At 48.9% G+C, this 27965-nt stretch overlaps 1 protein-coding gene across 2 annotated transcripts in view; it reads left to right on the forward strand.

Moving 5' to 3' along the window:
* The window catches only part of nhsl3 (NHS like 3), a 323611-nt gene extending 301879 nt beyond the window's left edge, over positions 1-21732 (forward strand). For both annotated transcript variants that reach the window (XM_072500084.1, XM_072500090.1), the window contains exon 7: positions 17150-21732. In XM_072500084.1, the coding sequence (XP_072356185.1) occupies positions 17150-17235 (86 nt within the window). In that variant the 3' untranslated portion in view covers positions 17236-21732. The remainder of the gene's footprint in view (positions 1-17149) is intronic.
* The last annotated feature ends 6233 nt before the right edge of the window (positions 21733-27965 follow it).

Consider the following 27965-nt stretch of genomic DNA (forward strand, 5'->3'; position numbering starts at 1 on the left):
GCAATTTATCATGGCCAATCCACCTACCTGCACATCTTTGGACTGTGGGAGGAAACTGGAACCCTGGAGGAAACCCACGCAGACAGGGGCAGAATGTGCTAACTCCACCCAGTCAGTCAACCAAGGTCAGAATCGAACCTGGGTCCCTAGCACTGTTGAGATAGCATGATAACCACTGTGCCACCATGCTGCGCAGTGTTGATCTCTAGCCAAAGTGATTAAGTCATCAATCAAGGGCAGAAGGTACTGCTGCACACAGTACAGGATTAATAGTGACTTTAAGATTTCCACAAATGCGTTCAGGTCCGTCTTTCTTCATCATGGATGTGATATGTGGTCTCACTGAGGAGACTGGCCTTTCACATTGAATTCCTGAGCAGCTGCTGGTTGGCAACCTGGACTCTGGACGCTGAATTAGAAAAGTGAAATGATAATGTGATAGCTTTGTCTGTTCCTCTCTTTCCTAAACAAATCCACATGTGGGTGCTCTTTGAAGTTTATAAACCATTTCTTTGAAGACTGTACATTTGTGTGAGAGAGATTTGTTAGCATACTTTCTACTTTATACATGTTGAATAAACTGCAAAAGGCCTCCTTCTTCCAGACTATTGCTGTATGTCGTGAATGTTTGTGGTCCCAACATTTAAAAAAAATTTTTTATTAGGGTTTTCACAAAATATCAACAACAGAATGAAAAAGAAACCCAATAGAATTAAATACAGAACAAAGTAAAACAACCCCCGTGCCCCGCTATGCATAAATAATAAATTAACACCCCGAGTTAACACAAAGCAAACATAGCAAATATATACACCCCCTCAGATCCCCCAGGGTAAATAAACAAAAATAAAATAGAACCACCCCCCCTCCTCCCCCCCCCCCCCCCCCCCCCCACCCCCCCCCACTCCCCGGGTTGCTGCTGCTGCTGACCATTGTCTGCCGTTCTGCCAGGAAGTCCAAGAACGGTTGCCACCGCCTAAAGAACCCTTGTACCGATCCCCTTAAGGTGAATTTCACCCTCTCCAATTTAATGAACACTGCCATATCGTTCATCCAGGATTCCACACTTGGGGGCCTCGCATCCCTCGACTGAAGAAGAATCCTTCGCCGGGCTACCAGGGACGCAAAGGCCAGAATACCGGCCTCTTTCGCCTCCTGCACTCCCGGCTCCCCTGCAACCCCAAATATTGCGAGCCCCCAGCCCGGCTTCACCCTGGATCCTACCACCCTCGACACCGTCCTCGCTACGCCCTTCCAAAATTCCTCCAGCGCTGGGCATGCCCAGAACATGTGGGTGTGATTTGCTGGGCTCCCTGAGCACCTAACACACCTGTCCTCACCCCCAAAGAACAGGCTCATCCTTGTCCCGGTCATGTGTGCCCTGTGCAGCACCTTAAACTGTATAAGGCTGAGCCTCGCGCACGAAGAGGAAGAGTTCGCCCTCCCTAGGGCATCTGCCCACGTCCCCTCTTCGATCTCCTCTCCCAACTCCTCCTCCCACTTACCTTTCAACTCCATCACCGAGGCCTCCTCCTCCTCCTGCATCACCTGTTAAGTTTCCGAGATCTTCCCCACTCTTTCTCTCCCCCCCCCCCCCCCCCCGAGAGCACCCTGTCCTGTACTGTGCGTGGCAGCAGCTGCGGGAATTCCACCACTTGCCGCCTGGCAAACGCCCTTACCTGTAAATATCTGAAGGTGTTCCCCGGGGGGAGCCCGTACTTCTCCTCCAGTTCACCCAGGCTCGCGAACTTCCCGTCCACAAACAGGTCTCCCAACCTTCTTATCCCTGCCCTGTGCCACCCCAAAAATCCTGATTCTATTCTCCCTGGGACAAACCGGTGGTTCCCCCGTATTGGGGTCCACACCAAGGCCCCAACCTCCCCCCTGAACCGCCTCCACTGCCCCCAGATTTTGAGGGTAGCTGCCACTACCGGGCTCGTGGTATACCTCATTGGAGGGAGCGGCAGCGGCACCGTTGCCAGCGCCTCCAGACTCGTAACCTTACAAGACGCCGTCTCCAGCCTCTTGCATGCAGCCCCCCTCCCCCTCCATCACCCACTTGCGCACCATCGCCGCATTGGCGGCCCAGTAGTACCCACAGAGATTGGACAGTGCCAGCCCCCCCCCCCCCCCCCATCCCTACTCCGCTCCAGGAACACCCTTCTCACCCTCGGAGTCCCTCGCGCCCACACAAACCCCGTTATGCTCCTGTTGACCCGCCTAAAGAAGGCCTTCGGGATAAACATGGGGAGGCACTGGAACAGAAACAAAAACCTCCGGAGCACCGTCATCTTAACTGACTGCACCCTACCCGCCAGGGACAGCGGCAACGGGTCCCACCTCTTGAACACCTCCTCCATTTGCTCCACCAGCCTCGTGAAATTAAGCCTATGCAGGGCCCCCCAGCTCCTGGCCACCTGGACCCCCAGGTACCTGAAGCTCCTCTCCGCCCTTTTTAGTGGGAGCTCGCCAATCCCCCTCTCCTGGTCCCCTGGGTGAACCACGAACAACTCGCTCTTCCCCATGTTGAGCTTGTACCCTGAGAAATCCCCGAACTCCCTGAGGATCCTCATTACCTCCGGCATTCCCCCCACCGGGTCCGCCACATATAGCAGCAAGTCGTCTGCATAGAGCGACACCCTATGCTCCTCCCCGCCATGCACCAGTTCCTCGACTCACTCAATGCCATAGCCAGTGGTTTGTGGTCCCAACATTGACCCCTGCTGAACACCACCAGTCACCAATTGCCATCCTGAAAAAGACTCTTTTATCCCCACTCTCTGACAATCAGCCAATCCCTTACCAATGCCTGTATTTTGCCCCTAACACCATGGGCTCTTATCTTATTTAGTAGCCTCCTGTATATCACCTTGTCAAAGGCCTTCTGGAAATCTAAATAGATCAGGTCCACTGGCTCTCCTTTGTCTAACTTCATCGTTACCTCCTGAAAGAATCTTTTTTAACATAAATTTAGAGTACCCTATTCATTTTTTCCAATTAAGGGGCAATTTAACGTGGCCAATCCACTTAGCCTGGACATCTATGGATTGTGAGGGCGAAACCCACGTAAACACGGGTAGAATGTGCAAACTCCACACCGACAGTGACCCAGAGCTGGGATTGAACCAGAGACCTTGGGGCCGTGAGACAGCAGTGCTAACCACTTCGACACCGTGCTGCCCCTCCTCAAAGAATTCTAACAGATTTGTCAGGCATGACCTCCCCTTGACGAATCCGTGCTGACATGCCTATTTTATCATGCACTTACAAGTACTCTGCACTCTTATCCTTAACAATGGACTCTAAAGTCTTTATTCTTAACAAACAATTTTACTGAGGTATTTTTGGCATTGTAAACAGTAACAATATACATTAGTGTGCAAATATCAATTACAAAAACATAGTGCAAATAACAGTTCCTCTCTCGCAAATAGACCCGCCTATTCTTCCCCCCTACTCTACACTATTCTACCCCCCCCCCCCCCACCCCCACCCCTGCTGACAGTTAGTTCCCCGCGAAGAAGTCGATGAATGGTTGCCACCTCCGGGCGAACCCCGATAGTGATACTCGTAAGGCGAACTTGATTTTTTCCAAGCCGAGAAAACTTGCCATGTCCGAAAGCCAGACTTCGATCTTTGGGGACTTTGAGTACATCCAGGCCAGCCGTATTCGTCGCCAGGCTACCAGGGAAGCAAAGGCCACAACGTTGGCCTCTAATCCCCTCCTGGACTTCCGGGTCCTCCGACACCCCAAAAATCGCCACCTCTGGACTCATCGCCACCCTCGTTTTCAGTACCCGGGACATGACGTCCGCAAATCCCTGCCAGTACCCCCTGAGTTTTGGGCACGCCCAGAACATGTGGACATGGTTCGCTGGTCCTCCCGCATATCTAGCACACTTGTCCTCCAGCCCAAAGAATTTACTCATCCGGGCCACCGTCATGTGGGCCCGGTGAACTACCGTGAACTGAATCAGGCCGAGCCTGGCACATGTTGTGGTTGCATTTACCCTCCTCAGAGCATCTGCCCATACGCCTCCCTCCAACTCCCCACCAAGCTCCTCCTCCCACTTGAGTTTCAGTTCCTCGGTCCCTGTGTCCTCCGCTCCCATAAGCTCCTTTATAAATATCCGAGACTATCCCCTCTCCTACCTCTCCCCTGGAAACTACTCTGCTCTGGATCCCCCTTGGTGTAAGGTGTGGAAAGGACGGGACCTGTCTACGTACGAAATCCCGCATCTGCAAGTACCGAAAGTCATTTCCCCTTGCCAGCCCGAACTTCTCCCCCAGCGCCCTCATGCTCTCGAAGCTCCCTTCCACGAACAAGTCGCCCATCTGTGGTATTAGAGGTATTATGGTACCTGATAGGATGCTTTCTATTGGTTAGGATGTATGGTAGCTCCGCTCTGCTAGACGGGGTACAAGAGCCAGTGCCGCCTCAGCAGCCTTCATTCTGTACCTGAGCTGCTGGGGGAAACATCTAGCTTATTAAAGCCTTCAGTTGGACTACAACCTCGCTTTAGTGGTCATTGATCGTGCATCAATTTAATAAGCTAGTTTTTTAAAAAAAGAAAGGATGGAGCTCCAAATCAAGCCGGAGTGTCTGCAACTCCGCCCCTACGCGGCGAACTCAGCGGCAATCTTCAAGCACTGGCTGGCGTGCTTTAAAGGGTATCTAGGGACGGCCAAAAACACACCCACAGGAGAGCAGAAAATGCAAGTCCTGCACTCGAGGGTGAACCCGGAGATTTACAACCTCATCGAGGAAGCGGAAGACTTCGATGTAGCAATAGAGCTGCTAATAGGACATTATATTTGCCCGGCAAACCAGGTCTATGCCCGGCACCTTCTTGCAACAAGGCGATAAACCCCTGAGGAATCGCTGGAAGGATTCTACCGTGCACTCCTGGTGTTGGGAGAAACTGCAGCTTCCCACAGGTTTCGGCGAGCGATCACACTGAACTCTTGGTCCGGGATGCTTTCGTGGCAGGTATGCTATCCTCACAAGTCTGCCAGCGACTGCTAGAAAAAGACACTCGAGTCTCAAGGAGGCATGGGCCCTTGCAGGCTCCCTGGACGTGGCCTCCAGGAACGCACGCGCTTACGTTCCTGACCGCGCGGCAGCCCCCTGGGCAGCGTGGAACCCCTCCGCAGCCGACCCCGAGACAGCCCCCATCCCCCCACAAGCCTGCGCTGCAAGGCGGCCTGGCAACCCCGGGGGGCCCCACTGCTGCTTTTGCGGGCAGGCCAAGCACCCCCTCCAGCACTGCCCGGCCCGCGCATCCACCTGCAAGGGATGCGGCAAAAAGGGCCATTTCGTGGGGGTATGTCAGGCCCGTGAGGTTGCCGCGGTCTCCGGCGGCGAATGCAGACCGCCACCACAAACGTCTCCGCGGTCCCCATGCGGCAAGCGGTCGCCGCCATCTTCCTATTCCAGGGCCACGTGCGGACCCCGGGCGCCGCAATCTTGTCCCGCGGACGCCACGTTAGAGGGATGGCGCCGCCATTTTGTGCACCACCAGCCATGTGTGACCAATGGGAGCCGCCATCTTGGATGAACCCCCAGGACCCCAGCTCGGCTGACCACGCACTGCCCGAAGAGAACTCTCAACTGCTGCGATTAGCCTCGGTGACCCTGGATCAGTCCCGGCCTCGAACACTCTCAACTGCTACAATGACCGTATTCATCAACGGGCACGAGACGCCCTGCCTAATCGACTCTGGGAGCACGGAGAGCTTCATACACCCCGACACGGTAAGGCGCTGTTCTCTCCTCATCCACCCAGTTAGTCAAAAAATCTCCCTGGCCTCCGGTTCACACTCAGTGGAGATAAAGGGGTTTTGTATAGCAAACCTCACAGTCCAGGGAAGGGAGATCAGAAATTTCCGTCTCTACGTCCTTCCCCACCTCTGCGCGGCTACACTCCTGGATTTAGATTTCCAGTGTAACCTCCAAAGCCTAACCTTCAAATTCGGCGGCCCTATAACCCCCCTTCCTGTCTGCTGCCTCGCAACCCTTAAGGTCGACCCGCCTTCCCTGTTTGCGAACCTCACCCCGGATTGCAAACCCGTCACCACCAGGAGCAGACGCTACAGTGCCCAGGACCGGATCTTCATTAGATCAGAGGTCCAAAGGCTACTGAGGGAAGGGGTCATTGAAGCCAGTAACAGCCCCTGGAGAGCTCAAGTAGTGATGTAAAGACCGGGGAGAAGCATAGGATGGTCATCGACTACAGTCAGACCATCAACAGGTTTACGCAGCTGGACGCGTACCCTCTCCCCCGCATATCCGACCTGGTAAACAGGATCGCGCATTATATGGTCTTCTCCACGGTGGATCTCAAGTCCGCCTACCACCAACTCCCCATCCGCACTAGTGACCGCAAATACACTGCCTTCGAGGAAGATGGGCGGCTCTATCACTTCTTAAGGGTTCCCTTCGGTGTCACCAACAGGGTCTCGGTCTTCCAGCGCGAGATGGGCCAAATGGTTGACCGGAACGGTTTAGAGGCAACATTCCTGTATCTCGATAATGTCACCATCTGCGGCCACGACCAGCAGGACCACGACACCAACCTCCGAAAATTCCTCCAGACCACAAAAATCCTTAACCTTACATACAACAAGGTTAAATGCATGTTTAGCACCGACCGCCTAGCCATCCTCAGCTAAGTAGTGCGAAATGGAGTTATAGGCCCCGACCCTGAACGCATGCGCCCCCTTATGGAGTTCCCCGTTCCTCACTCCTCCAAGGCCCTGAAGCGCTGCCTAGGGTTTTTCAGTTACTACGCCCAGTGGGTTCCCAACTATGCGGACAAGGCACGTCCCTGATCCAATCCACAGTTTTTCCCCTGTCGACAAAGGCCCGCCAGGCCTTCAGCCGCATCAAAGCAGACATTGCAAAGGCCATGATGCACGCCATCGACGAGTCCCTCCCCTTCCAGGTCGAGAGCGATGCGTCTGACGTAGCTCTGGCGGCCACCCTCAACTAAGTGGGCAGACCAGTGGCCTTCTTCTCAAGTACCCTCCATGCTTCTGAAATTCGCCATTCCTCAGTCGAAAAGGAGGCCCAGGCCATAGTAGAAGCTGTGCGACATTGGAGGCATTACCTGGCTGGCAGGAGATTCACTCTCCTCACTGACCCACGGTCGGTTGCTTTCATGTTTGATAATGCACAGCGGGGCAAGATAAAAAACGACAAGATCTTGCGGTGAAGGATCAAACTCTCCACCGACAACTACAAGATGTTGTACCGTCCCGGGAAGCTAAATGAGCCTCCTGACGCCCTGTCCCGCGGCACATATGCCACCGCACAAGTGGACCGCCTCCGAGCCCTCCACGAGGACCTCTGCCACCCGGGGGTCACTCGCTTTTTCCATTTTGTCAAGACCCGCAACCTGCCCTACTCCATCGAGGAGGTCAGGACAGCCACCAGGGACTGCCAAATCTGCGCGGAGTGCACTTCTACCGGCCAGAGAAAGCGCACCTGATAAAGGCTTCCCGTCCCTTTGAACGCCTCAGTATGGATTTCAAAGACCCCCTCCCCTCCACCGACCGCAACACGTACTTCCTGAACGTGATTGATGAGTACTCCCGTTCCCATTCGCCATCCCCTGCCCCAACATGACCGCAACCACTGTCATCAAGGCCCTCCATAGCATCTTTGCACTGTTCGGGTTCCCCGCTTACATACATAGTGATAGGGGGTCCTCCTTTATGAGCGACGAACTGCGTCAATTCCTGCTCAGCAAGGGCATCGCCTCGAGCAGGACGACCAGTTACAACCCCATGGGTAACGGACAGGTAGAGAGGGAGAACGGAACGGTCTGGAAGACCGTCCTACTGGCCCTACGGTCCAGGAACCTCTCAGTCTCCTGCTGGCAGGAAGACCTCCCGGATGCCCTCCACCCCATCCGGTCACTGCTTTGTACCACAACCAACCAGACACCTCACGAACGTCTCCTTGTCTTCCCCAGGAAGCCCTCCTCTGGGACCTCGCTCCCGACCTGGCTGGCAGCACCCAGACCCATCCTGCTCCGAAAACCCGTGCGGGCACACAAGTCGGACCCGTTGGTCGAGAGGGTCCATCTGCTCCACGCTAACCCCCAGTACGCCTACGTGGCGTACCCCAACGGCCGACAAGATACGGTCTCCCTACAAGACCTGGCGCCCGCCGGAGCCCCACGCACACCCCAGCCACCAGTCCCACCATCCCCTCCACCGGGGCACCTTACAGGAAGATCGGTCATTCCGCCGGCCCCGTCTCGGCCCCCCCCACCCACCGATGCACCCCGCAGGTGCTCCCTTCCCAGGTCAACCGTTTTCCCCACCAGCGCCATCTAGGGGTGCCGAAGCTGCCATGGAGATCGAAGCCACGCTCCCGGAGTCACAGACGCCCGAGCCTCCACTGGAGTCACCACCGAAGCTCTGACGATCACAGAGGCCGACCAGGGCCCCCGATCAACTGATTGCTTCATTTTAAATTCTAAACTGTAAATTTAAATCATCAATTGTAAATAGCTATCAGAATTGTAAATAGTTACAAAACACTGTGCGGAGGTATTACGGTACCTCCATAACTAATTCTACCATGTTGCCATGTTTGTAGTATCAGGCCACCACCCCCGTCGGACTCTTTTTTTTTAACGGGGTGAATGTGGTATTAGAGGTATTACGGTACCTGATAGGCTGGAGCACCATTGGTGGAAACTGTCTGGTTTCTATTGGTTAGGATGTATGGTAGCTCCGCCCTGCTAGGCGGGGTATAAGAGCCCGTGTCGCCCCAGCAGCCTTCATTCTGTACTTGAGCTGCTGGGGGAAAAATACAGCTTATTAAAGCCTTCAGTTGGACTACAACCTCGCTTTAGTGGTCATTGATCGTGCATCACCATCCCTCCCACCCCCGTCTTACGCCACGCTCGAAACCCGCCGTCCATCTTCCCTGGGACAAATCGGTGGTTGCCGCATATTGGGGACCAGACCGACGCTCCCACTTCCCCTGCATGCTTCCACCATTGGCCCCAAATCCACAGAGCCGCCACTACTATCGGGCTGGTGGAGTACCTGGCCGGTGGGAGCGGCAAAGGAGCCGTGACCAGGGCTGGCAAGCTGGTGCCCCTGAACGAAACAGCCTCCACCCGTTCCCAAACCGACCCCGTACCCACCATCCATTGCCTTATCATGGCTATGTTAGCCACCCAGTCGTAGTTGCTGAGGTTCGGCAACGCCAGTCCCCCCTCTCTACGGTTCTGATCCAACATCCCACTCTTTACCCATGTGGACTTACCCGCCCAAACAAATCCCAGGATGATTTTATTGATCCTTTTTTTAAAAAAAAAGGACCGTGGAATGAAAATAGGGAGACACTGAAAAATAAACAGGAATCTCGGGAGGATCGTCATCTTCACCGTCTGTACTCTCCCCGCTAGTGACAGCGGGAGCGCATCCCATCTCCGGAACTCGCTCCTCATTTGCTCCACCAGCCTAGACAAGTTCAACTTATGCATCCTGCCCCAGTTCCGCACCACTTGTATCCCTAAATACCTAAAACATTCCGCAACCAGCCTAAACGGCAGCTCCCTCAGCCTATTCTCCTGACCCCTCACCTGCACCACAAACATCTCGCTCTTTGCCATGTTCAACATGTACCCCGAAAACCGGCCAAATTTCCCTCGGGTTTCCATAATCCCGTCCATTCCTGCCACTGGATCCGACACGTACAAAAGCAGGTTATCCGTGTAGAGCGAGACCTTGTCCCCCCGCCACCCCCCGACCATTCCCTTCCATTCCCTTGCCGCTCTCAGAGCAATTGCCAGCGGTTCTATGGCCAACGCAAACAGCAATGGAGAGAGGGGGCACCCCTGTCTTGTCCCACGGTATAGTCGAAAATACTCAGATGTCGTCCTGTTCATCCTTACACCAGCTTCCGGGGCCTGATATAGCAGTCTAATCCAGTCCACAAAGCCTTCCCCAAACCCAAACCATCCCAGCACCTCCCATAAATAGTCCCACTTAACCCGGTCAAAAGCCTTTTCGGCATCCATTGCCACCACTACCTCCACTTCTCTGCCCTCCGGGGGCGTCATAATCACACTGAGTAGCCTTCTTAGGTTGGCTACCAGCTGCCTGCCATTTACAAACCCCGTTTGGCCCTCCACAATCATGTCTGGTACACAGTCTTCGATTCTGGACGCCAGGATCTTGGCCAGTAGTTTAGCGTCAACATTAATCAAGGAAATGAGCCTATAGGACCCACAGGCTTCCGGATCTTTATCCCGTTTTAATATCAGCGAGATGGTGGCTTGCGACATCATCGGAGGTAACACCCCCTTGTCCCTCGCCTTGTTAAACACTCTAACCTGCACCGGCCCCACTATCCCCGAGAACTTTTTGTAGAACTCCAGTGGATACCCGTCCGGCCCCGGGGCTTTACCCGACTGCATGGCCTTCAGGCCCCCATTACTTCTTCAGCCCTAATCGGGGCCCCCTGCCCCTCTACCAACCCCCTGCCCACCTTTGGAAAGGTCAGCCCATTTAAGAAGCGCCTCATCCCCTCTGGCCCCGTGGAGGGTTCCGAGGCATACAGCTTGCTGTAAATGTCCCTGAATACCCTGTTCAATCCTGCTGGGTCTCCAACCCGGTTCCCTGCACCGTCCACTACCGTCCCTATTTCCCTGGCCGCTTCCCTCTACCTAAGTTGCTGTGCAAGCATTCTGCTGGCTTTCTCCCTATACTCATATACCGTGCCCCTTGCCTTTCTGAGCTACTCTACGGCCTTCCCAGTGGATAGAGCCCCCAGCTCCGCCTGCAGTCTCCGTCGTTCCCTAAGTAGCTCTGCCCTCGGGGACTCCGCATATTCCCTGTCCATCCGTTTCATTTCCTGAACCAGTCTGTCCATCTCCGCCCTGTCCGTTCTGTCCCTATGGGCTCGGATTAAGATCAGTTCCCCTCTCACCACCGCCTTCAGTGCCTCCCAGAGCACCGCTGCTGAGACTTCCCCTGTATCATTGACCTGCAGGTAGTTCTGCATGCATTTCCCCACTCTCTCTCACACCCCCCCCCCCTCATCTGCCAACAATCCCACCTCTAACCTCCATTGTGGGCGCTGGTATCTTTCTTTGCAGACCTGCAGGTCGACCCAATGTGGAGCATGGTCCAAAATCGTGGTCGCCGAGTATTCTCTATCCCTCGCCCTCTCCAAAATGTCCCTACTCATAATAAAGAAGTCAATACAAGAATAAACGTTGTGAACATGTGAATAGAACGAGAACTCCTTCCCCCGTCGGCTGACTGTTTCTCCAGGGGTCTACCTCCCCATTTGTTCCATGAACCCCCTCAGTTCCCTTCCCATTGCCGGGACCCTGCCCGTTCTGGAGCACGACCGATCCAGGTCGGGGTCAAGGACTGTATTAAAGTCCCCACCCATAATCAGCTTGTGCGAATCCAAGTCAGGGATTTACCCCAGCAGCCTTTTGATGAAATCTACATCATCCCAGTTTGGAGCGTAAACATTCACTAGGACCACCCTCACCCCCTCAAGCTTACCCTGGACCATCAGAAATCTACCACCCCCATCCACAACTCTGCTGTCCGCCTCAAATTAAACCCGTTTGTTAATCATGATCGCGACCCCTCTTGTCTTAGCGTCAAGCCCCGAATGGAAGACCTGGCTAACCCAGCCCTTCCGTAATCTAATCTGTTCCGCCACTCTCAAATGAGTCTCCTGCAGCAACATTACATCCGCCTTCAGAGCCCGTAAGTGCGCGAACACACGTGCCCCCTTGACCGGCCCGTTTAACCCTCGAACATTCCAGGTGATCAGCCTGGTTGGAGGGCACCCTGTGCCCCCCTGCGCCGATCAGCCATCCCCCTTCTTGGGCCCCCACCCTCTGCCCATGTGCCGCGCCTCCCCTGGTCCGCCTCTTGGCAGCTCCCACCCCCGACCTCTTCCCTATTACCTGGTTCAGTTCCCTCCCTCGTCAGCAGATTATCCCCCCCAGCAACAACCCCCTGTAACCTAACCCCTGCCATATACTGGCTGTATACACACCCCCCACCTCGCTCCCGTTGACTCACTCAAAGCAGCTAGCCTGGTGACTCTCAACTCCGGTGCCACCATGTCTCCCACCTATTGTCCCCCCGCTCCCCTCCCCCTCGCCTATCAACACCACTTCCCCAGAACAGCCCTGTTCGAGCAATCGCTCTGGGACCGAAACAGAGAGAAAATAAACAAAGAACAAAGCTCGCCCCCACAATAGTGCAATTCAAACTGTGGAATGAGGTGGGCGCTACCACCCACCCCACTCCCAATATTACCAGAGAAATAGCAAAAAGAACCCGTACAGCCCCCCAGCACCCAATAACTTAACCTTTATCTATGACTTTGGCTTTAACTTTAAAACTTTCAAACAGGCAAAAACAAACACAAGAACACCCCAAATTTTAAGTAAAAGAACATGCCGAACGACATCGCTAACAGGAAGGGCAATCCACAAACAAGAAGTGGTTCCAAATTATTCCGCTTCAGTGCTGCAAAGCTCTCCTTCATGACCTTCAGCATGTTGTCCAGTGCTGTCTGGACCGTCCATTCCGTGGTCCGTTCGTCGGCTATCTTTTCTCCCACTTGAACTTCCATACCACCTTTGTTCAGCCCCTTCTTCGCCTGTTTGCGCTCCCTTCTACTCCTTAAGTCCATACAACTCTGTATGGATCCAGATCTACAGTGCTGTTGTTTTCCCCTCCAGCGCTCAAAAGTTCAAAAACGTCGGGGGAAAAGATCTAAAAGTCCGACCGGAGCGAGAGCCACCAAATGCGCGACTTACTCCCTCATAGCCACCACCGGAAGTCTCTGGACTCTAAAATCTTACCAGCAACCGAAATCAGGCTAACCGGCCTATAATGTCCAGTCTTCTCCTGCCCTCCCTTCTTAAATAGGGGCATTGCATTACATTATCCAGTTTTCTGGGACCCTCCCTGACTCCAGTGATTCCTGAAAGATCACCATCAATGCCTCCGCTATCTCCTTCGGAACCCTGGGGTGCAGTCCATCTGGTCCAGGTGATTTATTCACCTTCAGAACTTTCAGGTTCCCCAGCACCTACTCCTGAGTGATGGCCACTACAACTCTGCCCCCTGATTCTCCTGAAGGTCTGACATCCCACTGACGACTTTCACCGTGAAGACTGATGCAAAGTAACTATTCAGTTTCTCTGCAATTTCTTTGTTCCCCGTTACTATTTCACCAGCCTCATTTTCCAGTGGACCATGTCTATTCTTGCCTCTCTCTTATACATGGAAAAATCTCTTGCAATTTTATATATAGCTAGTTAGCTTACACTCTTATTTCATCTTCTTCCCCCTTATTGCTTTTTTAGTTGTCCTCTGCTCGCTTTTAAAGGCTTCCCAATCCTCTGGCTTCCCACTAGTCTTCGCCATCTTATATGCTTTTTCTTCTGCTTTTATGCTGTACTTGACTTCCCTTGTCAGCCATGGATATCTTTTCCTCCCCTTCGCATGTTTCCTCATCCTTGGGATGAATTTCTGTTGTGTCTCCTGAATAACCCCCAAAACGCCTGTCATTGCTGTTCCACTGTCTTCTCTGCTAGGCTTCACTTCCATTCAACGCTTCCCTCATGTCTTTCTAGTTACCTTTATTCAATTGTGATACCATTACATCTGATTCCAGCTTCTCCCTCTCACATTGCGGTCACTGCCCCCTAAGGTTCCTTCACCTTATCTTCCCTCATCAGGTCTGCCTCATTACACACAACCAATTCCAGAATTGCCTCTTTCCTAGCGGGCTCTACCACAAGCTGCTCCAAAAAGCCATCTTGTAGACATTCCACAAATTCCTTTTCTTGGGATCCACTACCAACCTGATTTTCCTAGTGCACCAACATATTGAAGTCCCCCATGATTATTGTAATATTGCCTTTCTTGTATACCTTTTCTATCTCCTGATTTATTTTCTGCCCCACATCCTGACCTCTGCTAAGAGACCTGTACATAACTCCCATTGGGACCTTTTTTCCTTTGCGATTCCTCAACTTTATCAGCATAGATTCTATGCTTTCCAACCCTATAGTGTTTTTTGCTATCAATTTAATTTAATTTCTTTCTTACAAGCAAGGTAACCCTGTTCCATCTGCCCTGTTCCCTCTTTTGATGGGACACATATCCTTGGATTTTTTGATGTCCCCAACATCGTACCCGCCAATTTCAATGTGTGCTCATTTATCTTTCTTTGTATACTGCGCACATTTAGGTTTTGTACAACACCCTCAGTCTTCCTTTCAACGGCCCCCCTTCTCATAGTTGTTCCATATCTGCTGTCTCTGAAGTTAGGTCACTGCTGCTTTCCATACTCTGTTCTATTACTTGTTCTCCCCCCCCCTTAACTAGTTTAAAATCCTCATCATTAACCTGCACTTATGGGTGGCACGGTAGCACGTGATTACCACTGTTGCTTCACAGCACCAGGGACCCGGGTTCGATTCCCGGCTTGGGTCACCGTCTGTGCGGAGTCTGCATGTTCTCCCCATGTCTGCGCGGGTGCTCCGGTTTCCTCCCACAAGTCCCGAAAGATGTGCTTGTTGGGTAAATTGGACATTCCGAAATCTCCCTCAGTGTGCCCGAACATGCGCCAGAGTGTGTGACTAGGGGATTTTCACAGTAACTTCATTGCAGTGTTAACATAAGCCTACTTGTGACACTAATAAAGATTATTATTAACTTCTCCTTTAACTATGAGTTTCCAGTTTTCCATACAGCTGAACCCTCTCCCCATAAAACAAAACATAATAGAAATTCCCATTTTGCTGCTAGAGTTAATGTTCCCAATCCTCTGGCTTCCCACTAATCTTCGCCATCTTATATTCTTTTTCTTCTATTTTCTTCTTTTATGCTGTACTTGACATCCCTCATCAGTCATGGATGCCTTGTCCTCCCCTTTGCATGTTTCCTCCTTGGGATGAATTTCTGTTGTGTCTCCTGAATAACCTCCCAAACTCCTGTCATTGCCGTTCCACTGTCTTCCCTGCTAGGCTTCACTTCTATTCAACGCCCTGCGGTCATAGTGTTCAAGTCTTGTTCAATGTTTGCCAAGAAGTAGAAGAGATAGTATTGAAAATAGTCAAAAGTTTTATCAATGTGTAAAGGGAAAGGACAGGTTTATATTCGGGTGCGGTGGCCTGTTCTCTTGAAGGATTTAACCTAAAATGTGAACCCATCGTTTCTCACTGCAATGCTGAATGTCCAGAGTGCGTCCAACAGTAGCTGTTAGTGACCTTCACTGTCCAGTTCAACACCTGCATGCTGGAAAGTTTAACCTATTACTGATCAGGAAACTTCTCTGGAACACTTTCTGGTCTGGCTATCAAGAGCAGAGAAATTTATTTTCCCTACTGAGAGGGCGGCATGGCGCTGAGAACCCGTGTTCGATCCTGGCCCCGGGTCACTGTCCGTGTGGAGTTTGCACATTCTCCCCATGTTTGCTTGGGTCTCACCCCCACAGCTCAAAGATGTAGTTTCTTACTATCTTGGGCTGCGCAGTTGCCTAACCAGGCAGGATGCTTTCTATAATAATGATATAATGTTTATTGTGACAAGTAGGCTTACATTAACACTGCAATGAAGTTACTGTGAAAAGCCCCTAGTCGCCACACTCCGGCCCCTGTTCGGGTACACAGACGGAGAATTCAGAATGTCCAAATTACCTAACAGTACATCTTTCGGGACTTGTGGGAGGAAACCAGAGCACCTGGAGGAAACACAGGCAGACACGGGGAGAACGTGCAGACTCCACACAGACAGTGAACCATGCTGGGATCTAACCTGAGACCCAGGCACTGTGAAGCCATGGTGCTAACCACTGTGCTATCGTGCTGCCTACTATTGTGCAACTGTAAAAATTGGTAAGACAATGTGGACACGCTGAATTTCCTTAGTTTCCTCAGGAGGTATAGGCGGGTGCTTTCTTGGTCGTAGTGTCGATGTGGGTGGACCAGGACAGATTTCCGGTGCTGTGCACTCCTAGGAATTTAAAGCTGTCAACCATCTCCACTTTGGCACCATTGATGCAGGCAGTAGTGTGTACGATACTTCGCTTCCTGAAGTCAATGACCATCCCCTTTAGTTTTGGTGACGTTGCGGGAGAGATTGTTGTCACTACACCATGCCATTAGGTTCTCTATCTCCCTCCTGTACTCTGACTCATCGCAGTTTGAGATCCGAACAACTACGGTCGTGTCATCAGCGAACTTGTAGATGGGGTTGGAGACATATTTTGCCACACAGTCTTGTGCGACCTTCTCAACCGGATTCTCCCGCTTAAGTTTCTGCATGTATGCTGGGAGAAGGAGCACTGTCTTATGGGCCGATTTCCCAAAGTGCGGTCAGGGAATGGATCGGTAGGCACTCTTGATGTTTGTGTAGCAGTGGTCAGGGATGCTGGCACCCCTGATGGGGCAGGGTATGTGTTGGCGCAATTTTGGCAGTACACTCTTGAGGTTGACCTGGTTGAAGTCCTCGGCCACGATGAACAGGGCCTCCAGGTATTCTGTTCCACTGTTATTTATAGCCTATTGGCTTCCTTTCACCATCCTCCAAGCAGAATTTGACACTGCAAGTGGCAATCATGTAAACCTGAGCTCTGCCTTCCTGAAGGGGAGCCGTCCCCTTTGCAACCTGCTGGAACCTTGGCTTGGTGTATTTCAGAAAGAGGACTAGGAGCCAATAGGGAATATGCAGGATTTTCTTTAGAAAATCTTCTTTCAGTCTCTCTCCTGGACCATTTGCTGGGAAATTGGTGGAAACATTTCTTCATCCACACAGGTTTAAAAAAAATCTGTTGAATCTCCTTCACATCATTCTCCTATTGTAAAGATCAGATTGTACGTTGTGAGGTGGCAGTAAATGGAGAGAATTTGCTCCACCCTGACCCATTGGGAGGAGCCTGTTTTAGAATCTTCAATAGAATTGGATTAGGCCATTGTGGGAAATGGTCAAAACCTTTAGTAATAGATTCCTCTGAAATTGCAACTCGATTCCAAAGGTTTTAGCTTGAAATGAAAGGTTTGAGTTCTGACTGTAACAATTATTTTCTGTTCAGCAGCTGTGATCTGAAACTCTTTTTTTTTCTTCCTAACTGTAGGGAAACTGGAGAAAGGAAATGGACAGCTGGCTCTGCAGAAGAGGGTAGCTGAAGAAATTGGGCATCAATCCTCGGGGTCTTGCTGAGCTAACGGTCAAATGTGCCTGCCTCGGAAGACAGAGACAATCCAAAATAAACAATTCTTCGGAAAAACTTTTCTGCTGAAAAATAATGGCCTTGTTAATGCAAAGAAAAATCTACCTTTGCCTGGGGTGCTGCACCATTTACTTAGTACTGTAACTGAAAGCAGAAGTGTGATTATGCTAATATCACAGTCTGAGATTAAAAGTCGCTGGGAGAGGGTGCCAGGAGCAAATATCATTTCTATTAGTTATTCTGGATTGTGCAATTGTGACGCCACCTTCTGGATATGGATGCTATAACTTGAAATGCAACGAGATACTTGTTACAGAAGGTGGTTTGAGACTGTTAATTTGTCATTCAGCATATAGTGTCTCCTTGTCTAAACAACTAAAGTTTTTTTTAAAAATCAGTAGGAAGCACACTTATTGTATAAAATGAGGGGATTTGGGGTTGCTTTATTTGTGAATCAACAACCAGCAGTCATTTAGAAATTTATTCTCTACATTAACTTATAATGCACAAAGGCTTTAATAACTTGAGATCAGCAGCAAAAAAAATGAAATAAAAGTCCTCGATTAAACATTAGAGACCCTCTTTCCAATGATCTAGATCAAGAGGTCACTGCTGCATTGAGCTGGTGTTTTTGAAACTGTAAATAGATTGTTAACACAGCATCTACCAAGGTGAAGGCTGTGATTTGACTTTCACAAGTTGCCTATCATTTTTTTTCCCCTCCCACAATCTCTTTATTTGAAGGTGATGGTGCATCTCTAACCTGAATTGCTTCAGCATGCAAAGGCAGGATGATTTGGGCATTGATTTCCTTTTATGATTTCACTGTGTGGCATTGATCTGGAGCAATGGGAGAAAGCTACAAGATCCTATTTTCCTTTCTGTTAAAATAGCTCAACTTCCAGCGAGCAACCCAGCTCAAGACCTGATTAAGTGTAATCTGATTGGATCACTGCATGTCCTATTTTCCTCATAGATCGTTGGGTAACGAAGTGTCAAGCTCAAAGATAACGATGGAATTGAAGGTGCTTTATAATCATCACTGGCTTCAAACACCAATTTCATCCCATGAATTCTATGTTTGAGAAAGGACAGCAGGACACAGGTGAAGCTGTTTCCTTTCTTGGTGGACCCACAGCTAAATTGTCCTGTCGGAAATAGCTGAACAAGGGCTCTGTTTAATATTTATAATGTGCACATTTTGGACCTTTAGATTACTGGTTCTTGGGAATTAGTTGGCAGGTCAAAATAGATCATATTTCAGGGAGTTAGAACTCCCTGAAATATATGCCTATCCCAAGTAATTTAACATGAATAATACATAAAGCTTGTTTATCCAGCTCATTCTGAAAAGGCTTTCCATTCCATCCCCAGTGATGTATTTGTACAATTTTGTTTTTGTTGGGGTGACTGGTGTGCCAGCTTTTATTTCAGTAGTCTCACATGACAACATTGAATTACTTTTGGGTCTGTGTAAATGCAGTTTGACAATCTGCTCATTTTTATTTCAGTCATTCCAAAGCTTTCTGCAAGCACTCCAATTAACATGCACCATGTACTCCACGTAATCGCATTGTTCCTGATATCTTTTGCCTAACAAGTGACAACATAAATATCTCACACACACACACACACACACACATATAATATATCTAATAAATCTACTGCTAGCACTTGTCTTCCTGCACAATGAAATCTTTAATACTCACTTTAATTTTAATGATGATGTGGAGTTGCCGGCGTTGGACAAGGGTGAGCACAATAAGAAGTCTTACAACACCAGGTTAAAGTACAGCAGGCTTGTTTCAAATCACTAGCCTTTGGAGCACTCATCCTTCCTCGGCTCACCCGAGGAAGGAGCAGTGCTCTGAAAGCTAGTGATTCGAAACAAACCTGTTGGACTTTAACCTGGTGTAAGACTTCTTACTGTGCTCATATTATTGAAGCAGTGAGGACTCTGCTTTAATGTCTGGACTGGCTTGACAAGCTCCTTTCCAACGTGGGTGAGCTCTTCCTAAAACTGTCATCGGTGAGGAGGGAAGAAGAAAAAAAATCAGTATCGATGTAATATGCTCGCCTGCTTTCCCCTTTCCAACCCCACACTGGCCAGGATCAAATTAAATTTGCTCGCCTGAAACTTTGCACTTTTCAAACTTTGCACTTTCTTTTTCCCAATTCTCTTCACCCATCGACCTCGCATATCGAGAGGAGAAACACACTTTCTCTGCTAATGTAAAACAGGCAACCAAGGACTCGGCCATGACCTGTTTTAAAAGAATCTTTTGGTTTAATCTCAGGGGTGGTCACTTAATTGAGTTCCACGATGATCGTCCCACTAAAAGCAGGTAGCAGTCTGGTGATGCCACCCGGAAAGTTGCATGTTTAAATTGATCCACTGAAACCGTATTCCACCTGATTACTAGCAGTTTGGTTCTGTGGGTGGGTTAAACAGCTTCACATGATTTAATCTTTCAATTAACATTAGTAGCAACTCTCCTGTTTGTTTTTAAATCAAAAAACAAATTGCACCAGTCCTCTTTAAACAATAATAGTACTAATCAAGATTGTCCTGCATCTAAATCCTTTAGTTTGACACATGTGCACTTGGCCCACTTGCACAGCTGTTCTGTGAAATACCTACCCAGTGTAAAATACAATTATGTACGTTTCTGTTTCTCCTGCAAATCAAAGTGTTGTTTAGAAACATGACGTATTCATATTACCCAAGTTGAACACTCAATGCAATGGAATCCACTCACTGCCAAACTTTACCTGGAAATGTGTAATTACTTTACAGTATAATACACATTGTTAGTTGTCTTGCCATTTACAGCAGTTGATCGATCATTAACTGGCTGTGTGGTATATCACAGGGAGCAATTCTAAACTTATCAGGTTTCAATTCTTCTAGTTTGATGGGTATATATATTATAAAATGTTTGCTCATTGAGAGTAACTATTTTTGCATAGGAAATATAAAAGGTGTTTTGGAGTTAGTACAGCTCTATATGAGTACCAGAACTAATCAAATAACCTGTTTTTGTTGCTGACACTTAAAGGGGCTTACACGGGCTGCAGCATTCATTATTTTAAAAATTCTTTGCAAGACACACTTACAAGGAGACAAATATATTCTAGTAAGACTATATTTGGCTGATATTAATTTAAAAGTAAATTTTTATTTTGTTAAATTTAAATGCCTGTTTACAAAGCAGAAGTGGAACAAGGCTTAAGCCAAATTGCCCATTTATATTTCCAAACTTTTACAGGCCAGCAGGTTAGTTTGAACTTTGGGGTGAGGAGGAAAGAAGATCACTGATGCATTTTGTCCACATTACTCTGCTGTACATTTGAGGTTTAAATCCACAATCTCTCAGGGTGCATTCAAACTTCCACAATTCTAAATCTATACTGCGTTAAATCTTTCAAAAATAGCCTGTCACTCAATCTGAATTATTAATTCATTGTGGACCATTAGTTTCCTGTACAAGAATTCAGTCTCTCTTAACTGGACATGTTTCTGGGACATTGTTGCATGTGCTCCATACTGTATAGGATAGTTGTGAAAAATTCCTAAGTTTCCAGCACCATAAGTGCCAGTAGGTGACGATGATTCTTCACAGTGAAAGAACACTCAGTATTCATCAGCTCTCGATATTTTGAAACTTTGTACTACTAGAGCTTCCCACTTTCCTGCTGTAACCGGAGATATAAGAAGGGTTCCACAGGTGTATATTACAATGTAAATGTTGAAAATCGTTTGATATCCTTTGTTTCACTTTCTGCACTGGTCAAGAATTGCGATTGCAGTTTAAATCTTGGATTAAACTTCCCAGACAGGGTTGAGTGAGCTGGTATATGAATCAACAGCCAAATTGCAAACTAAAGGGACAACCCTCATGGGGTGCACCTGTACAGCAGCTGTTATCCCATTGGTTTAACAAGACCAATGAAACCAAACCAAAGGAATTGTACCTCTGAAACACGAGGTTCTCCTGAGCACCACGATCATGGCGTGCATGGTACTTTGAACTGCAAGCCACAAGCTCCTGTTGATTGAACCACGTAAATTGTTACTATTTGTTGCATAACTAATCAACAATTTGAATAAGCTTTTATGTTTGTTCCTTTTGTAGATAACCATGCTATTATAATGATATGGTTCAATGGAGATATTGTGGCCCAGCTCCCCCCTTTATTCTGAAATGTGTATATCTACTGCCAATTTTATGGATCTTAACTGCAGTGTGAATGCAAAGGAATAAGGACATACTACACATGGTATGTTTGGTATTGCATTTTAATTGCAGCCTAGTTGGTCATTAACATGGGCTATGGCCTTAATAATTGAACTTAATCACTTGAGGGTATAAACTATGATTTTCAAAGTTTTTTTTTTAGGAAAATATTACTAGTGCAATGACACACACATATATATATATATATATATTTCTTTACTGTTAATAAATTAGCAAATGAATTTCCAACCTGTCTCTCTTTCATGTGTCTATCTTAAGTAGTTTAAGATGGGGGGGGGGGGGGGGGAGGCAAAGATCTGTGCTCACCCTGACCCTGTATATATATATGATCCTGCACAAAAATGAGAAATGAATAAAATTGCATTAGTTAAATGCCATCAACTCCTGAACTGATTAACATTCTTGTTAGTTTAACTCCTGAATTAAATAGAAGGAATGGTCATTGGAATTTTCAAATATATCTTCAGCTATATTGCTGCAGACATTTTCTGGGTTTCTGTTAGGCTGTTTATCTGAAAATTACATCACTTATCAACTTTGGGAGAATCTCTTATTAAGAATTGGCCAGACAAGAATGGGGGTAACGTATAAACAAAAATTACCAAACTTACTGAATGAATGAAAATCGCTTATTGTCACAAGTAGACTTCAATGAAGTTACTGTGAAAAGCCCCTAATCGCCACATTCCGGCGCCTGTTCGGGGAGGCTGGCACGGGAATTGAACCGTGCTGCTGGCCTGCCTTGGTCTGCTTTAAAAGCCAGCTATTTAGTCCAGTGAGCTAAACCAGCCCCTACAATAACCCCCAGATGAAAAAATTAGCAAAGTTCCATTTTATAGCTTTTAATTTAACATGAATCAGAACCAATTCAAATTACACGAGGATGAACAGGCCAGTTATACTTCAAATAAAAAGGTAAATTACAATTTATTCACTCAATACATCAAAAATACATCATGTACAACCACATGCATTCACATCACCCCAACACAAATGTAGTAGCACTTCATAGCTACACAGTTCCACAATATGCTGTACTTCATTCATGCAAGATATGAGGACAACATTCATCTTTGTGTTTCATGGGTATGATTCTCATCAGCAAGGCACACTTCTGTGGACGCTCTCTCGGGTCACAACAGTCCTGATGGTGTAACCTTCCAGAGTTCCTTTTCAACCAAACAACCAATAACATCCCAGTTCATGGTTTGGCCACACCTGGGAAGAGTGCCAACGCTTTAGCGGCTGAGTTATTCACATAGCTTTCCGGGTTTTAGACTTCTTCAGCCAGCTTGCACAGTGCCTCCCAGAGCTCCTGTCTCATTTTCTACTAAACCGAAAACCTGACCTCATGAGAGTAATTAGCTTCTTTTCACAAGGATTTCATGTTCTCTTTTTCTGTCTCTGCTTTCTCTTTGTGTCTGTATCTATTTATTTTCCACCATGCTCCTCTGCTTGTAGTTTTCATTTGTGTCTGCCAACCATGTAGGGCTGGGTTCTTAACTTCCTGTTGGCACTGCTTCAAGGTCAAGGGTCACCAGATACATGGATCAGTATATCTCATTATCCAAGAAAATTACAATTCACCTGTTTACAATTGATGTAAGCTCCATTTCAAACTTTCCAAAACAATTCGAGATTCCACAGATATTTTAAAGAAATGACAAGTTTTCATTTCTGTACTTCTGCCTGCACAAAGACCATCATAGCGTCCAGAAAGATTTCACTATTTTTAAACATTTGTCCCCGCAGATATGACAAAGTCAAAGATGAAACTATTGCGTCCAAAACCTCTGCCATTTAACCTTAAGACATTAAATCCTTTGCTTCGGAGTTGGTTGGATGGCAGGTATCCATTTTGTGAGGCAAACAAGGGAAAGAGGGTCGAGAGTTTGGGCTGCTCCCAACTGTTAAAGTGTATGTATATGGAGCTTTGGTGAAGAACGGTTTGGGCTTGACTTTGATGGCCCCACCGATGGTAATCCATCAGCTGCTTCATGTTTACAATCAGACCTGAAGAATGGCCATTGCATGAGAAATTGGAAGACACCTCTTTGGGGGAGACAGTGGCCTAGTGGTATTGTCGCTGGACTAGAAATCAAGGGAGCCAGGGTAGCACTCCTGGGGACCTGGGTTCGAAGCTCACCATGGCAGGTGGTGACATTTGAATTCAATAAAAATGTGGAATTGAAAGTTTAAAGATGACAATGAAACCATTGTCAATTGTCGTTAAAACCCATCTGGTTCACTGATGTCCTTAAGGGAAGGATATATGTCGTCCTTACCTGGTTTGGCCTACATGTAACTCCAGATCTCGGGGATGGGCAATAAATGCTGATCCAGCCAGCAACACCCACATCCCATGAACAAAACAGATATTTATGGAACCATAATTAAGAGTTATTGTCTTTATGAGAGGAGCTGTGAAATGGAGAGAAAAATTGCGATCAGTTACTTGGAAACTCAATTCTTTCCCAAACAAATGCTACAGGAATGGAAAAGGAAAAACTTGACATTTTCTTGTGCCAGGACCTCCCAAAACAATTTACAGTGACATACTTTTAAGTGTAATGCAGGTAGAATGGTAACAAAATTGTGCACAGCAAGCTCCCACAAACAACAATGTGAAAATGACTGAATAATCCATTTTGTGATGGTTAAGGTATCCGTATTGGCCAGAACACTGGGGCGAATTCTCCTGCTCTTCAAAATGATGCCTTGGGATTTTCTTTTTAGCTCTATTTGTTAAGATGGACAGGGTTTGATTAGATATCTTACCTGAAAGACTGTGGGCAGGATTCTCCATTGGCCGATGCTGAAATTGGGAAACGCGAATGGGCGGAGAATCGGTTCTGACACTGAAAGCGCGCCGGGCACCGATTTGATGCCAAATCGCAGTTCTCCGTTGCTCGACAGCGGCGCAACTGCAGCTACAGTAAACACTTTGCATATCATTAGCAGGCCTGACCAGTATTCTCCAGGGCCTTCGCGATTCTCCGCCTCCGATGGGCTGAATTCCTGACCGCACATTTCACTTGCACTTTTAAAAATCGTGAAACCAAAGGCCGTACTAAGAGGGGAAATCATCGCTTTCAAAGCGCGAAGAGATAGGGAGGAAAGGGTGGCGAGGCAGCAGCTGGTCGACTCCATACTGGAGGTAGACCGTAAATACTCCGAGGCCCCGACCGTAGAGCTCCTGGTGGAGAGGAAAGAGCTACAAAGGAACTTTGACCTGCTCTCCACCAGGAAAGCAGTGCACCAACTCCGCCAGGCACGTGGGACCCTATACGAACACGGAGACAAAGCCAGCCGCCTGTTGGCACACCAGCTGAGAAAGCAGGCAGCCATCAGAGAAATTGCACAAATCAGGGATACCACAGGCACGCTAGAAACAGAACCAGAAAAGATCAACAAAACCTTCAAGGCTTTCTACCAAGGGCTGTACACCTCAGAGCCCCCAATGGGGGAGTCTGGAATGAAACGGTTCCTTGATGGACTGGACATTCCAGTCGTGGGGGAGGGCAAAAAACGGGGCTTGGAAGCACCACTAGCACTGGGAGAGATCATGGGCAGCATTAGCTCCATGCAGGCGGAGAAGGCGCCGGGACCTGACGGACTTCTACAAAACATTTGTGACAGCACTGGCCCCGCACCTGCGGGAGATGTTCACAGACTCGCTAGCGAGGGGCACACTGCCGCCCAAGCTAGCACAGGCCTCAATCTCGCTGATACCTAAGAAAGACAAAGATGGATGGATCAAGGAGCCAGAAACCAAGCGGGTGCACGTGGAAGAGGCCTCCTGCATGGGGACCTCCCTCTGGGCCCTCGCCACGGTGGCACTCCCATCCCCATCCCCACCCAAAAAACACTCCAGCAGCCCGGTGGTAATAGCCACCCTCCAGTCCTGGAACCAGTTCTGGCAGCAATTTGGCCTGACCAGAATGTCGGGTAAGGCTCCCATCTGCAACAACCACAGGTTCACGCCAGCGCTGACTGACGCCACCTTCAAAAGGTGGGGATAGGACAGAAGGACACTGACAGTCAGGGACCTATACATGGACGGCAGGATCGCAACACTGGGCGAACTGACAGAGAAATTCCAGCTAGCCAGGGGGAACGAGCTAAGGTACCTGCAACTCAAAAACTTCCTGCGAAAGGAGACCGGGACATACCCACAACAACCACGACAGACACTACTGGAAGAGTTACTGGACACAAGCATACTAGATAAAGGAAACTGTAGTGACATGTATGACTGACTGGTAGAAGAGGCTGACACCGTATTGGACGCAACAAGAATGAAGTGGGAGGAGGACCTGGGGATTGAAATAGGGTGGGGACTCTGGAGCGAAGCACTGCAGAGGGTCAACTCCACCTCCACGTGCGCAAGGCTCAGCCTGACGCAGCTCAAAGTGGTACATAGAGCCCACTTAACAAGAACCCGTATGAGTAGGTTCTTCCCGGAGGTGGCGGGCAGATGTGAGCGGTGCCAAGGAGGCTCAGCCAACCACGCCCACATGTTCTGGTCCTGCCCCAGACTTGTGGAGTACTGGACAGCCTTCTTCGAGGCAATGTCCAAGGTGGTGAGGGTGGAGCCATGCCCGAAAGTGGCGGTCTTCGGGGTTTCAGACCAGCCAGATCTATTCCTGGGGAGGAGGGCGGACACCCTTGCCTTTGCCTCCCTGATCGCCCGCCGTAGAATCCTGTTCGGCTGGCGGTCAGCAGCACCATCCAAAGCTGCAGACTGGCTGTCCGACCTCTCGGAATCTCTCCAAATGGAGAAAATCAAATTCGCCATCCGAGGGTCAGACGACGGCTTCCACAGAACGAGGGAGCCATTCACCCAATTGTTCCGAGACCTGTTTGTGGCCAACAAACAAGCAGAAGAATAGCCAGGTAGCCAAGAGTCAGGGGAAAGCAGCCAAAGCATGGGAGGGAGAGATAGACCGGGATGGGGGGGGGGGACACAGAGCTAAATCTAAGAGGCAGGAAAGGCGAGCCACGGGGGTGGGTGGGACAGGAGCGGGGAGAGGGGGGCTAGAGGGAAGAGACGGAACAATAGAGGAGAGCCAGGGAGGGGGAGGGGGGGGGGCAGGGAAACGTTAACAAACTTAACGTCCACAGGAACAGAGAAAACGGGGAGAGGGGAGGGCCGCAGAAGTGGAAGTGCGCAGAAGCGGAACGAGACGACAACCGCGGCGAACTCCGTCTGGGAGAAGCAAGGGACGACAACACCACAAACAGATGCCTCCTTATGTGTGTAAATAATTTTGCCAAGTGTACAGAGCTGCTGCTGTTGAGCGGGGGCGTAATACCGTCCGATGGCTTCTCAGGGAAAATTAAAACGTCAGCAGCAGCAGCGACCCGTAGGGGAGTGGGGGTGAGTGCTCCGTTGGGAGGTTGTGGGAAGACTGAGGCACGTGTGGTCACGTCTAGTCAATTGCTATTGTATATTCTCTTTTTGCACTATGTTAATGTTCACTCTATTTTGCTGTGTTAGGGTTATTACTATTTATCATGAAAAACTTTGCAAAACTTTAATTGAAAAAAAAATATTTTTTTTTAAATCGTGAAGCCGTCATCATGGCTGATGAGCACAGTATGAAGTCTTACAGCATCAGGCTAAAGTCCAACAGGTTTGGGTCTGAACCTGAGGGGCACAAATATCCTGGGCGGGAGATTTGTTAGTGCTCTTTGGGGGGGTTTAAACTAATGCAGCAGGGGCATGGGAACCTGGATTGTAGTTTTAGGGTAAGGGAGAATGAGAGTATAGAGGTCAGGAGCACAGATTTGACGTCGCAGGAGGGGGCCAGTGTTCAGGTAGGTGGTTTGAAGTGTGTCTACTTCAATGCCAGGAGTATACGAAATAAGGTAGGGGAACTGGCAGCATGGGTTGGTACCTGGGACTTCGATGTTGTGGCCATTTCGGAGACATGGATAGAGCAGGGACAGGAATGGATGTTGCAGGTTCCGGGGTTTAGGTGTTTTAGTAAGCTCAGAGAAGGAGGCAAAAGAGGGGGAGGTGTGGCGCTGCTAGTCAAGAGCAGTATTACGGTGGCGGAGTGGATGCTAGATGGGCACTCATCTTCCGAGGTAGTATGGGCTGAGGTGAGAAACATGAAAGGAGAGGTCACACTGTTGGGAGTCTTCTATAGGCCTCCAAATAGTTCTAGGGATGTAGAGGAAAGGATGGCGAGGATGATCCTGGATAAGAGCGAAAGTAACAGGGTAGTTATTATGGGAGACTTTAACTTTCCAAATATTGACTGGAAAAGATATAGTTCGAGTACATTAGATGGGTCGTTTTTTGTACAGTGTGTGCAGGAGGGTTTCCTGACACAATATGTTGACAGGCCAACAAGAGGCGAGGCCATGTTGGATTTGGTTTTGGGTAATGAACCAGGCCAGGTGTTGGATTTGATGTAGGAGAGCACTTTGGGGACAGTGACCACAATTCGGTG

Source organism: Scyliorhinus torazame, chromosome 1 (genome assembly GCF_047496885.1).
Source record: "Scyliorhinus torazame isolate Kashiwa2021f chromosome 1, sScyTor2.1, whole genome shotgun sequence".
Classification (NCBI taxonomy): domain Eukaryota; kingdom Metazoa; phylum Chordata; class Chondrichthyes; order Carcharhiniformes; family Scyliorhinidae; genus Scyliorhinus; species Scyliorhinus torazame.